The 13,712-nt window shown below is 38.3% G+C and overlaps 1 protein-coding gene across 5 annotated transcripts in view; it reads left to right on the forward strand.

Annotated features, from left to right (window-relative positions):
• ASRGL1 (asparaginase like 1) overlaps positions 1 to 12,885 on the forward strand; it is a 26,063-nt gene extending 13,178 nt beyond the window's left edge. For 4 of the 5 annotated variants that reach the window (XM_009275782.2, XM_019471134.1, XM_009275781.2 and 1 more), the window contains exons 4-7: positions 2,119 to 2,273; positions 6,487 to 6,605; positions 8,933 to 9,043; positions 11,866 to 12,885. In XM_009275782.2, the coding sequence (XP_009274057.1) occupies positions 2,119 to 2,273; positions 6,487 to 6,605; positions 8,933 to 9,043; positions 11,866 to 12,101 (621 nt within the window). In that variant the 3' untranslated portion in view covers positions 12,102 to 12,885. The remainder of the gene's footprint in view (positions 1 to 2,118; positions 2,274 to 6,486; positions 6,606 to 8,932; positions 9,044 to 11,865) is intronic. The other variant, XM_019471135.1, reaches the window with a different exon arrangement.
• The last annotated feature ends 827 nt before the right edge of the window (positions 12,886 to 13,712 follow it).

Below are 13,712 nucleotides of genomic sequence, written 5' to 3' on the forward strand. Positions count from 1 at the left end.
TCCTTTCCGTGTGGGCTGGGGAAAAAAAAAAAAAAACCCAAACAAAAAACCAACCCACAAAAAACACCAAACAAAAAACCCTATCATAGAAGCTTATTCCTCTATATGCAAGTATTTCTTGTTTGTGCAGCTCAGGAAGGTGGGTGTGTTATCAGAATCTGCATATGGGAGGGAACCCTTTGGAAAAAGTCTTAAGAAATAACTTCCACATTTTACAATAAAACTTTTTTTTTTTTTTAACTTATTTAAAGGATGATACAGAGTCTTAATTGCTGAAGAAAGCAAGTGATGGAGCACAGAGCCTTCTGATACAGATAAAGTCAAAATGTATTTCCTAAAAAAACCCAAAAAAACCAGAAACCAAACAAAAAACCCACCCCAATTTGAATTATTGGATCGTGTGCTCCTGGTGGTTTAGTGGCAGAGGGGGGCAGTATTGCACAAAGAAGTTGGCTTTCAAGTCGAAGAACACTAGCTTTGTTAGAAATAGGTAGGTCTTTTATTGTCTGGTATCATCACTCAGCACGTAAGCCTGTTGTCCACTCTTTCACATATACAGAGGACTTCTTCATTGTAACCCTTATTCTTGTTCCCTAAAGCAATACTCTCATGAATTCAGGACTTAATTTGTAAATAAAAAGGCATTTAAATTTTCGAAAACGTTTGATGTTGGGGCCACCACATCAGGAATGTTTCAAAAGTGTAGTCACGTTTCCTGCTTCTGTAACTATCTGAAGGGGTTAGTGCAGAGGCTGTAATAAGCTTAAGTAGAGATCAGTGTCCATGGTTTGGGAAGAGGTTCGGCTGGAATCCTTTAAAACAATGCAGTGCTATGGGTTGGTCATGGTAGTGATTGCTTGTCATTGCTTTAGAAATCAACAGAAGCTGATAGTCTGCACCATCTTCAAAGTCTGAAGCTACGAGACTGTAAATGTCCTGCAGAATGCAGCATGACACAGAAATACCCAAGCTCTGGCATCCTTGCTTCAGGCTGAGAGCCGAGTATGGGCTACTTCGGTGCCCTTGCAAGGCTCTGCAGGCCTGCTGCTTCCAGCATCATGTGGTTCTACTTTTTGGACCTCAGCTGGTACCTGTGTGCTGTGCTGCTGCGTGGACATAAAAGCTTGCTTGAAGTTAGGTGCTATGCTCTGAAATGACTCCATACTGTATAGTCAGACCACTGCTCCTCCAAAATCTTCCCGGGCTCTGATGAGCAATTAACAGCTGTGTAGTGGTCCAAGAAGTTGATGCTTATTTTTGGACACAGATTTTTAAAAAAAAAAAAAAAAAATAAAATCAGATTTTAGAGCTCCTACTAAAGTATAAGGATTAATGAAATAAATTTATCTGGCAAGTTTCTCTAAAATATGAATTAACCAAGCTGTACAGACTTTGAAGCATGGATTTAACTAAGGTTGTTGACTTAAAATCTGGTCTAAGTGCTTTGCTAAATAAAGGAATCAAAATGGAGCTTCTGCAAATGTTGTTAGAAGAGAGCACACATTTTTTGGTCAAACCCGTTAGAACAGTATTCTGTTCTTAAATTTGAAATTCTGGACCTATAAGAGTAGCAGCTAGTTGAAGGAAATATTTGAAATAAAATGGTTCAGCTGATGTTAAGAAACACTTTAGTGTATGATATTTACATTTTTTTTGTTATTTTACTCGTACGAAGTGTAATACCTTCAAACAGAACAGGAATTTATTTACCCTTCTTTCCTTCTGAGAAAAATCTTTCTAGATCTCTTAGTTAACTGGACAGAACAGTTAAGTACTGATTTGGTGATTGACTGGAAACAGTACAAAGAAGTTGCATGCAAATTAGCAAAAGAGCAAATTTACCAATTTTTCTTCTCCCATTATAATAAGTATTAAATAGATAAATGCAATTCTTTACAACTAATGATGAAAGTTTGTATCTGTGTTTTGGAGAGCTGAAAATTTTTTTAGCTAGTAGAAGAGGATATAGGCATAGAAATCTAGAAAGTTTAAAAATAAAACAACATTTGGAGTTTTCTTTGTGTGGATAATTCTAAAAATAAAGAGTTGATTACACAAAACTGCTCAGTACAATGCAAACCAAGAATTGTCAGTGAATCTCTTGTCTGTTTTCTGCAGACGAAGCACATGCTGCTGACTGGCTGTGGTGCACACCTGTTTGCTCAGGCCATGGGTATTCCTGACACTCCAGGGGAGACACTCATAACCGAGAGATCCCGGGAGAGATGGAAGAAGAACCTTGAGCCAGATTCCAACCCTGAAGAGTTTCAGAAGTAGGGGGTTTGTAAAATATTTTCTCTCTTTAAATCCAGGTAATTTAATTTGTGCTATCAGTTCCAAAAAAAAAAAAAACAGAATACCAAAGCTTGAAGGCCTGTATTCAGACTTGAGAATACTTCAGTTCTGAGTGTTACATGGTTTGATACAGTCTTCACAGTATGTCCTCAGTGAAAGTAATGAAAAATCAAGCTTGCAATGAATTTGCTCAAGTGTAAGTGACTGGAACAAACTTGAACAAACTTGTTGATGCTTAAGAAGGTTGTTGGTCACTTTGACATAGTTTTGTGGCATTAATGGAGGACGAAGTTAGAACTTGTTATTGCTTTTAAAATCACCAGTTATAGAAGTGCATAGAGCAGCTTTAACAAACAGCAGGCATCACTTTGTATAGTTCTTTTCCATGGAGAAACTGATTTTGAAAAATCTCCAGTCCACAATTTAAAACAAGTCCATGAAAAAAAAAAATTAATAAAGCTGATCTTGGTTAAGTAGATGCTCAGATTTGTCTTTAAACTGGATTAGGTAGTTAAACGACATCAGATTTTGCCCAATAACTCCTTCTGAGTGCTGGTTGTGGCTAATTTTTATTGTAGATAGGAATGAAAAAATTGACCAAGAAGTTCAGTGTAGTGGTGGGTGTGAAAAGAGATGCTACTGGATGGTATTGCACAACAGCAAAACGAAAGTCACTTGAAAAATAAGCAAGTCTCATATAAAGTAGAGAGGAAGGTGAGGTGGATGGGAAAGGAAGGAAAATCATCAGTGTCAAAAACGTTTTTTATGCCTGGGAGGTAGGCATAAATACTAAGTTGTTTCGAGCTTCCATTTGTACGTCAATGGTTGTGGCATAGGAAAACACTGTATTACAGTACATAAATGCTGTATTACATGATGTTCATCTGTTCTGTGAAATAGTAGTAATGAGGGAAGCAGAGCTGAAGAATTTGTAGATCAAAAGGAGGAAATTTCTTCTGTGGGCACGTTAATTAAAGTCCATGAAATGAGGCTATAAATTACAAGCTACATGTTACTTTCAGTAAATTGCTTGAAGGAAAAACAAATTCATGAGGCAAGTGTAAATATGGTCTTATAAACAAATTAAAGTTGTTCTTGACCATAAGGTCTCAGTCGTAGTTCATCTTGTATCCACAGAAGTTTTCTTTTGATCCATGGTCTGTCCAAGGACGGTGTGGTATTATAATTCATTGCGAAGAATTTTGAGGATGGCATAGCCCCTACTGCCACTTAGTCTCCTGAATATATACATTGGAATGGCATGGCATCTGAATCTCCATTCATTCTTTATAACTGCTTAATTTTTTTTTTTTCTTATAACAGTGTTAGGCATCTTCAATTTCAGCATTGTCTTGTTCTGGAATATCTGATAATAGAAGGCTTGTGTATTTCTGAAGGGCTCAAGACTTCTTGTCTTAGCCACGCTGTTCTTTTTCTGACAACCAGTGCCCAAAACATCAGCACAAATTCACAGTTGAAAACAGGTCTTTTTTTATGCAAGCCCATTTGTTCCTGTATCACATGTGGAATGTTCTTTTTCCCTGTTATGTCCACAGTGATTATGTAGAAACTTGCCTGAGGCGAACAGAGAGAAAGTGAAGTAGCGTTAGTCAGAGGCAACATAATACCAGATCATACTAGGAATTTGAAGGTTGGCGTGTACTTTACTTCCAGTCTTCTGGTCCTAACAGTGTTGGAAACCTTGGGGGTTCGCAGCTTTCCAAGCAAAGTTTGGTGTCTCCAGAAGAGAGACCTTTCTGTTCTGCTGGTTAGAAGCCTGCATTCATTTATGCTAGAAGCTTACGATTCCATTGCACGTACAATATGGCATCTTGTACACCTTTTGCTGAGAATAAGGTGTGGTTTGTTTTATCTTCAGTCTCTCACTCCAAAGATTCTGACCATACCTTTCTCAAGAATTGCTGGAGATTGCTGGAGAACCCCACAGAAAGGGAGTTGAGTCTGACCGTAAGGTAGTAGATGGGCTACTAGCCCCTCTGTGAATCACAGTGCAAGAGTAATTCGAGAAGGCATTAATTAACAAGGACCCTGACAGCAATCTACAGAAAACCCTACTACTGATGCAGAGCTAAGAGGTGAAATAGGAGATGCCTTATTAGTTGAATGGGGATAGAGTAAGTACACATAACTTCATGGGTACTGGATAATGAAAGATTTAGACAAAAGGGAATGAACAAATCCAAGCGATCCATTCAGTATCACAGTATATGCAGTATATAAGCATAATTCTTGACTAAACAAAATCATTACTACTAATAGCATCCCCTGGTATACTACAGGTACTTGTTGAGGTTCTTGCTACTGTCACTAACTAACAATAGAGAGATGATTATAATATGATATCTCTACTTAGACAGTTTTGCCTGCCTTGGTAATGTTTCTGAGTCTCAACTAGCTACGCAACAGATTGTTTGTATCTTCTTTGCCTTTGTTCTGAAGATGAACAATATGTGACACTGAAGCAATAAAAAACTTTAAAGGGACAGTAAGAAATAGAGTGTAGTTGTCTTATTTGCTCCACCGCAGATAAGGTATGTCAGACACATTCACTTTGTTATTTGTTGCCAGTTGAGCTCTCATACCAAAATGGATAGCTGCTGTGTATGTGATCTGTGTACTTTCGTTATTCTCACTGCTGCTTAAGGTAAATACATACCTAGGAAAATGTACATCTGGATGCACCTTTCTTAATTTCTCAGGAGGATCTAACTTTAGTTGGTTGAAGGGTGCCACATGAGTGTGTAAGGGAGTACTGAATTTACTAATACTCTTTTCAGCAAATCATTTGTAACAGATGGATGGGTGGGAAGCCCATCTGCACCATCATCTCAGTTTGAGATGAGGTCCGTCTCCACATAAATGTCAGAGCAGTTTGTAAGGCCTGTGATTCATCAGTCAACTTTGAATTGCTGTGAATGAAGTGTAGGGACTGACAGTATGATATTTTACATAAGCAGGAGGGAACAGGAAGGGGGTTCTCTGAGAAATTGACTGTGGGTTTCATGGTACACAAAGACTTTGTCCGCCTTAATTAGCTTAGATTTTGTGGAGCTATAGAGAGACTCTCACCCGTGCCCAGGCAATTTCCAAAGGTATTCCTGTTCCAGTCGGTCGCCTGTTGGGCAGTTCCTTGAGGGATTGTTACAAATTCTTTTCCTGTGTGGAGGGATTTAGATTTTTTTTGTTATACCTCTCCTAGCCAGATAATGTTTTATGTTCCTACATGAATTGCCAAGATTGGAATATGTGGACACTCAAACTGTTGCTTCTTAGTAATGTCTTGCTTCTCAGTGCAGCAACTGTTACAGTAAGTTACAATAGCCTTTTTTTCTCCGAGTATGAATACACATGTATATTTTAAGCAGCCTATTATATATGACTTTTCTGTGCTGAAGAAATAAAGCAGTAGTTGAGACTTCTATTTTCTTTAGTGCATGAAGATTTTTAAGCTGATGTGCGGTTTCAACAGATTCTACTGGCCAAGTGATTTAAACCTCAAGATTGCGTAGCTACAGAGTACAAAGACGAAAATATGTATTAATGATGCGTTGTGAACAACACTAGTTGAAAGGCACATAAATAGCTTTTTTTTTGTGGCATTCAAACATTTAGGGGAATAAGGAAGAGGAAAGAGGAGGAACAGGAAGGAAATGATTCAGTGCATACCTAACATTACTGTCCTTGTCTGTATTCACTTGTTTACGTGCATTGTCATTAATAATTCCGGTTAACCTCCTGTTGAGACAGTGGAGACAATTCTTGCGTCTTTGAGTTGCTGTTTAGGGGAAAGTTTTGTGTCAGGTGTGTCACAGCCAAAAAACTATTGAGTGACTATGATGTCTAGAAATATTTCTGCCCTGTGTGCTTTTGTTTTGTGGGTTTTTTCCTCCCCAAGTCGAAGTTTCCATGCTGTGAAGGTAAACAAGTCATGGGGAGATAAAAAAAAAAAAAAAATTGAGTGTTTTCTACTCTATTAAATATAAAGCTATGAGAATTGTTGCATATTGCTTGTTATTTTTGTAATGAGAAGCATGGTAAAAAATAGCTTTATGATGAGCAGTAATTTTTTTGCAGTAATCTTTTTTTAAAGCTACCTGGAAAATAAATGCAACATGCTTTGGCAGGTATGCTTTAATTCTGCCTAATTTTGTGAACTGTTTTTCTTGGCAGAGACCTTGGAACAGTCGGTGCTGTTGCTATAGACAGTGAAGGAAATGTAGCTTGTGCAACATCCACTGGAGGACTCTCTAATAAACTGATGGGCCGTGTTGGTGACACAGCATGCATAGGTATGGGGTGTGGGGTCTTGCCTCTCATTTTTTGTAGGTCTTTCATTTAAAGAAAGAAAAAAAGAAAAAAAAAGTATTGCTCATTCTCCTTTTCATTAGTGAAATGAAACATAAATACTGGTACATCTGAAATGGAGGTCTAACATTTAAATGTATCAAAGCTCAAGCTCCTTAACACAACATGGAGAGTTGTGCAAGTAAGGCTTGGGGGAGTAGAGGTGTAGTGCTGTATTATCATCATCCAGCACTTCTCTGTCTGAAAAATGGGGATGGGAATTTTTTTCTGTCCTTTCCTGAATGCTAACTTCTTTTTTTCCTGTGTTTCCTTTCTGTTCATTCTGATAAAGCTTTCCTTTTGTACATCCATGCTTACAGCTAAGTCAAAAAATGTAGCCTGTTCCATACTAAGATGCTGGTTTCTTGATACTTAAGGAAGTAGGTGTAATTGTAATTACTGTTCGTTATATCAGTGAGCCAGAATTGTAAAATGACTGGCAACTTTGAGTAAATTCCTGTTCTTAGAGAGTCGTGATAAGACTGCCTCGGAGCCTAATAGATGTGGTGTGGAATAAAGGAAATATTTTAAGAGATCTCTTATCCAAGTATAAAGAGACACTTGAAATCCTTTCCCCAGACTTGTTCCTCTCATGGGACAGACTTGCCATTTGATTGCTTCAGGGTTCTACCATACAGTTGGGATCTGGAAAAAAAAATTATTTTTAGTAAAACATGTTCCAAACTCAAATAGCACTGCTGTTGGCAGTACATGATTATTATAAAATTAACACTAAGTTTCTCTCGTACCCTAAGTTGCTAATATTTTGGTACCCTCTTTTGGGTTTCACATTTTGACTGTGATTTTCAGCTTCATTTCTGACTGCAAATACCCTTCTCTTATGTAGATCGTGTTCAGGGCTCCTGTAGTATGGGACATAAGTCTGTGAAGGACAAGTGAAACTGGGTACTGTTGAGCGTATTGCTTGCAACTTTTGCTCTTGCTAGACATCTGCAGGATTGGATACAGAAATGCTAGCTGTCCTTTTAAATATTAGAGCCTTTTGAACGGGGGCTTTGACAGACTGATTGTGGCAGTGTTTTTCCGCGTGTAAATTGGGGTCCATTCAAAGAGTCTGATCTGATCAAGAAAGTACAGAAGGGAAGAAACTTTCATTGCTCTCCTATGCCTCTTTCCTCTCCCCCAGTACCTTGTTTATAATGCTGTTGGTATCTTCCTCTGCAGCTCCTGGGAAATATTTTTCTTAGGAGATGTGCTAGAAACATGGGTGTTGAGCAAGCGGAAGCTTGGTGGAGAACAGGGTGTGGAATGTGCCAGCAAAACAAGGATGGGAGGAAAAAAAAAAGGGGGGTGGGGAGTTCAACAGAAGAAACACTCTGCTTGTGGTGAGGACTTGCAAGATTCTTCAGGAGTGCTTTGTGATGCTTCACTAGAGCCCAGGCTCTTCAAATCTCTTATCTGCTCTTGCTCTTGCGGATAAGTTCCCCTGAAACTTTGGTCAATTCACCAATGTCCTCACAAGATCTTCCTTCATCAGTCTTCTCAATTGGTAATGTTGTGTGACCTGGCATTCTGCATCCCATCGCTATCTTGCTGATCATCGATATACCATCCCTTGCTATTCTGGAAAACATTTTTGCCCATCCCTGTGAAGTGTTGGCCTGCTTCTGCTTCGTGTGGAATGCCAGCAAAACAAGGATGGGAGGAAAAAAAAAAGGGGGGTGGGGAGTTCAACAGAAGAAACACTCTGCTTGTGGTGAGGACTTGCAAGATTCTTCAGGAGTGCTTTGTGATGCTTCACTAGAGCCCAGGCTCTTCAAATCTCTTATCTGCTCTTGCTCTTGCGGATAAGTTCCCCTGAAACTTTGGTCAATTCACCAATGTCCTCACAAGATCTTCCTTCATCAGTCTTCTCAATTGGTAATGTTGTGTGACCTGGCATTCTGCATCCCATCGCTATCTTGCTGATCATCGATATACCATCCCTTGCTATTCTGGAAAACATTTTTGCCCATCCCTGTGAAGTGTTGGCCTGCTTCTGCTTCTTGTACCACAAGCAGATCACTAGTCTTCTTGCTCTCTCAACTTGGCAACTGACTTCATCCAGCTGTTGTTGATCTCTTTCATGTATTTTACTTTCCAAACTGAGGCAGAAATGAGAAGGAAGTTTGTTACCGATGCTTTGCTCCCAGAAGTGCACAGAACTGCTGGACCTTTAGGAAGAAATGTTCGGTACCTATTTTAAAGAATGCAGAGCTGGTAAATTGTATTACAGAATATTGCCTTCTTTTATTTTTTCCCCTCTGAAAAGGAAGTGGAGGTTATGCTGATAACTGTTCTGGTGCCACTTCAACCACAGGACATGGGGAGAGCATTATGAAAGTGGTCTTGGCCCGACTGATCCTCTATCACATGGAGCAAGGTATATTCCAAACTTCCTGTAAGCTGAAATAATGAGGATAGGAAACATTGCCTAATCACAGGTTTCAGTTTATGTACTATCATCCTAGAACAGTTGTCAGAACAGTTGCTCCCAGGACTATGTGGATGGGTCACCTCTCTTTAAAAACAAAACAAAGTACTAAGTATTAATAAAGCTAAAATAGCCTTAAGTGGACAGAAATATCATGCTGCTTGATGTTTAATCATGCTTTACATCAACGTACATTGAAAGACATTATTGTCTACTTTGTTTAACTGAAGTTCTCATTAATAATTTTTTTCCCAATTTTAAACTAAAATTTTGTGAACAAAGAAATAGAAAACAAGTAAAAGCAAGATATGTTTAAGGAAGCAGTAGGGAAGGGCTAGAGATAGATAATCAGAGCTGAAATAAGAAAGCGTAGGATATCACCTTTCTAATAAACTGTAAAAAACCTTTACAGTAAAAACTGTAAAGGTTTTTTACAGTTTTTAACAACTCTGATTATAGCAACAGAAATGCTTTTAAAGACATTTTAACTATGATTTAAATTTTCATTTTGCTTTGGAAAATATACTAAACTGACTGGGTGGGTATGTGGTAAACAGCTGACACAGTATGTCTTATGTGACTGTAATATAATCTGACTGTGGGATGACCCTTTGGAGCTTTACCTTCATGAGTTAGTCTGTCATCTAAACCCTTGATTATATTACAGCCCGTAAACGTAGCCAGACAACATACTTGTATTGCATGCAGTTGAAGAACCATTAATACAGATATCACCATTATTTTTAGAAAGCCATAGCTTCTGGGCAGTGCAGTGTAACTTGCTTTGAGATCAACCAAACTGGAAATAGTTGGAAAACTTTCAATTTACATTTTCATCAGAGAAGCAATAAGTAGAGAGACAAGTAACAGCTGAGAGTATTTTTGTTATGCTTTATAGAGCTGTTTGCATAGAATGGGTGCATTTCTGTGTAAATCTCTTGGCTAATGTGATAGTTTCAGCATAAAATACAACCTACAGATTATTTCCTGAAGCTCTAACACATTATGATCTCCCCTTACTCTGTATATTATGTCTCTAGCTATTCAATTTGTGAATGGCCTTCTAAGCTCTATTTAGTCTAAACTGTGTAAACCAGTTTCTTCGCTGGCTTGCAGTTAACTGCATTGCAAAACCTCTGCCTTGATAGCAGTTATCTAGCTTGTGATAAATCAGTATGAAAGGCAAATGAGGCTCAAATTAAAACATTTTTTTAAAAAAAGGAGAAAAAGAAAATGAACCCACATGTGTGCATGTTTAATTGGTTTGCACTTGTTCACCCTGCCCGTGCTTGCTCTGTTTCATTCATCCTGCCCAGAAGTATAACTCAGCTGCCAGGAAAATACGTCAGCAATAGACTTTTTTTTTCCACCCCCCCAATATTTCCATGAAGGCGCTGAAAACAAACCCTCAAGTTATTATAACTTTCTGAGTCCTTGAACGGTCAACTGAAGTTGCATATTTAAGAACAACTATAGAGCTCTCTCAAATAGACTTTTTTTTCCACCCCCCCAACATTTCCATGAAGGCGCTGAAAACAAACCCTCAAGTTATTATAACTTTCTGAGTCCTTGAACGGTCAACTGAAGTTGCATATTTAAGAACAACTATAGAGCTCTCTCATAATTTTGTTCAGCTATTCAGTAATTCATGTAGTAAGTATCTTCTTTTGGACCAATGCTGCAGAATTTACTTTCATATTTCAGGAGTGAATTGCTTTGCCAATTTTAACAGCTGTTGGAATCTCTGTCTTATGGTGGCAGCTGTTGTCTTGATGAAAAATCAAACAGTGAAATACTGACCCTTTGAAGTCAGTGCCACTGACTTGAATAGTCACAGTGTCACCCGTAACATCAGAGAAAGGAGCTTTATCCTGTCAGTCACCAGTGCTGTGAATAATTCTGACTCTGCTGGTTTTGTTTGAGTTTAACTCAAAATTTGCAGGGAAGGCATGAAGGTCAGTTTTTGTTCTGCAACCTAAACTGCATAACATTACCAGTGGTATATATCTTAGAACAATTAGGCCGAGCGAACTGCCTTCCTGAATATATATTCAAACTTGTAGTGAACAAATGTTCTGCAGCTACTACAGGCCTGTGTGTATGATGTACACATTAACTTTGAATTATTTAGAAAATATTCCTGTTAATATGAATTAAGTGTAACGAAAAGATAAAGTTGCTTTGCTGGTCCTTTTTCTGATATCTAGTAGATTGAGTCCTCATCTTGCCTGATACTTTCAGAAGTTTCAGGAAGAGTAACGCTGATGTCTGCTTTTGATAAATAATGACAATGTGAAGTACGTGCTTTGAGCTCCATTGCAGCCAGTGGACTTGGAACATAGATGATGACTGAAATTTTTGATTGTTTTAATGTGTTGTTTTTCAAATTGTAAATGCTTTAGACCTAGCTTGTGACAAACCTTTGATGGAAAGCTTGCAGATTGGCATTTTTGCCTTCAAATGGTAGCATAAGCAATGTTGTGTCTTGAACATAGAGTTGATGAGTTAGTCTATAGTGAACACTGAAACTGAATTACAATAGGAAGCTATTTAAATCCTGTCTTTGTAGCAGCACCATACCATAGCAGCTATTAGCAACTGTCCAGAGCCTTCCTATAAACAGTTCCTTTGCTACACTGGAAATTTCTTGCTGATTTAGTTGCAGGAGGAAATAGATTTGGCTGGCTCCATGGGGAGGGGTGAAACTTGAAGGGAATTTTAAAACTTTTTTCAAGACAGATACCACGAAGTTACCTTGTTCTTCTTTTCAGGAATGTCACCAGAGATGGCTGCTGACACTGCACTGGACTACATGAAGACACGAGTTGGGGGCTTGGGGGGTGTCATTGTTGTTAACAATTCAGGAGAGTGGGCAGCAAGGTTCTCCACCAAGCAGATGTCCTGGGCTACTGTAAAGGATGACCAGCTGCATTATGGGATTTATGCTGGGGAGAGGCATACAAAATCTGTTGATGAAGCACTTACATCTGAAATTGAGGGATTCTGAGAAAAAGAAACATCGACTGAGGAAGAATGAAGATCTCCAGTTTTTACTGGAGGACAATGGCAGTTGATTTCATCTTTCTGAAAGATCTGTACTCTTTTGATTGGTTCACAGGCATTGCCACATTTGCAGTCAAAATGAAATCTGGACATAGTTCTTCAGTGGTCATGGATATGTGTATAGTGTTTATTAATACCTTCAGGAAGTCAGGAGATCCTCCTTTTCTAGATAAGAAAGAGAACAGTCAGTAGGTTTCTTGGTTAGCATGCCTTAATCCTACATTGAAGGGAGCCTGAGTTTCAGTATTAGAGGAACTCCTTTCCACGCCCATTCTCAGAGACTGCTGCCAGGATGATTTGAGAGATTAATACCTATTAATTAAAAACTGAATTTTGAAAATTGCATTGCTCTCCAGAGTCTTCTGAGCAGTCATCCCATGATAACAAAGTGCTAACTGTCAGTGAAATGCCACCAAACAGCAGTGAAGAGTTAAGACTGCGTCATTGTCACAGGCTTGAGGTAACTGTCAGGGGAAATAATAATGAAGTAAAGAAAATAACTTTTCTCCAGAGATGGGAAATGTGATACTTTCTGGGGAGTCCTATTTTATTCCATTCATTGGCATCAGACCTACATTTAAAAAACAGAGATGACAGCAACGTAGGCTACAATATTTCAAAGTATATGTGGATAATTAACAGGAAAGATATTATTGACTTAATATCTGGGGTAGTAATAAGATCATGATTTCAATAAATGTAAATAAAACAGCAATCTTTACTACTCAAATACAAAGGTGATAGACATCTTTTAAGTCTAAAGATGAGACATGATTAACTGGAAAAATAATTATCTAAAATCAAGTGATAAAAGCAAGCTGTACTGAAACAAATAAAACTGCCTCTTAACAAGCTTCTTGTGTGAAGTCTGAAACGGTTTCTGGAGAGGTTTTCTTTTTCAAAAAGAATTGATGTTCTGCATTACCTCTAATACAGCTTCTTTATTAAGATTTTGTATTTTTAAAGAGCAAAATTTCTTTTTCCTGTTTTCTGACAATTACATAATTTTGTGTTAAAACTGTGTAATAATTTTATGGATTTTAGCTGGTGACTACGTTTCCTCTGCAGACAGATTTGTATGTTGTAATTGCATGCCATCGTACCGTGGAATGCTCCCTTTACAAGATAACCCAAATAAACACGGCAAAAATCTTCAGTCATAGTTTGAAACTACTCATACCTGCGTCCCAACTACAATAAGCCATGTTACTGAGTTGGCTCATACAGAACGGTAAGGTTGCCAAGGCTGTCTAACCCGCTCTCTACTTTGATCCATGGTTTATTAGATGTTGCAGGTGACTGGATGTGGACAGTGATGGTTCAAGAGTAGATGGCTCATGGAAGACATAACCGTGGAGTGCTTGTGTACTTTATTCCACAGGAGATCATGTAGAAAATGGCTACTGTCTGATCATCAGAAGTTAATGAAACAATAACAGTATTTAAGATGTGCTCAGCTGTAGAGAGAAGTGGTGGTCTTCTGAGTAAAAATTAATTCATTTCCCCTTATGTGCATGAGATACCAATCTTGCAGGGCCAGACTTTTCTCTGGGAA

This window comes from Aptenodytes forsteri, unplaced genomic scaffold (assembly GCF_000699145.1).
Source record: "Aptenodytes forsteri isolate BGI_AS27 unplaced genomic scaffold, ASM69914v1 Scaffold256, whole genome shotgun sequence".
Lineage (NCBI taxonomy): Eukaryota > Metazoa > Chordata > Aves > Sphenisciformes > Spheniscidae > Aptenodytes > Aptenodytes forsteri.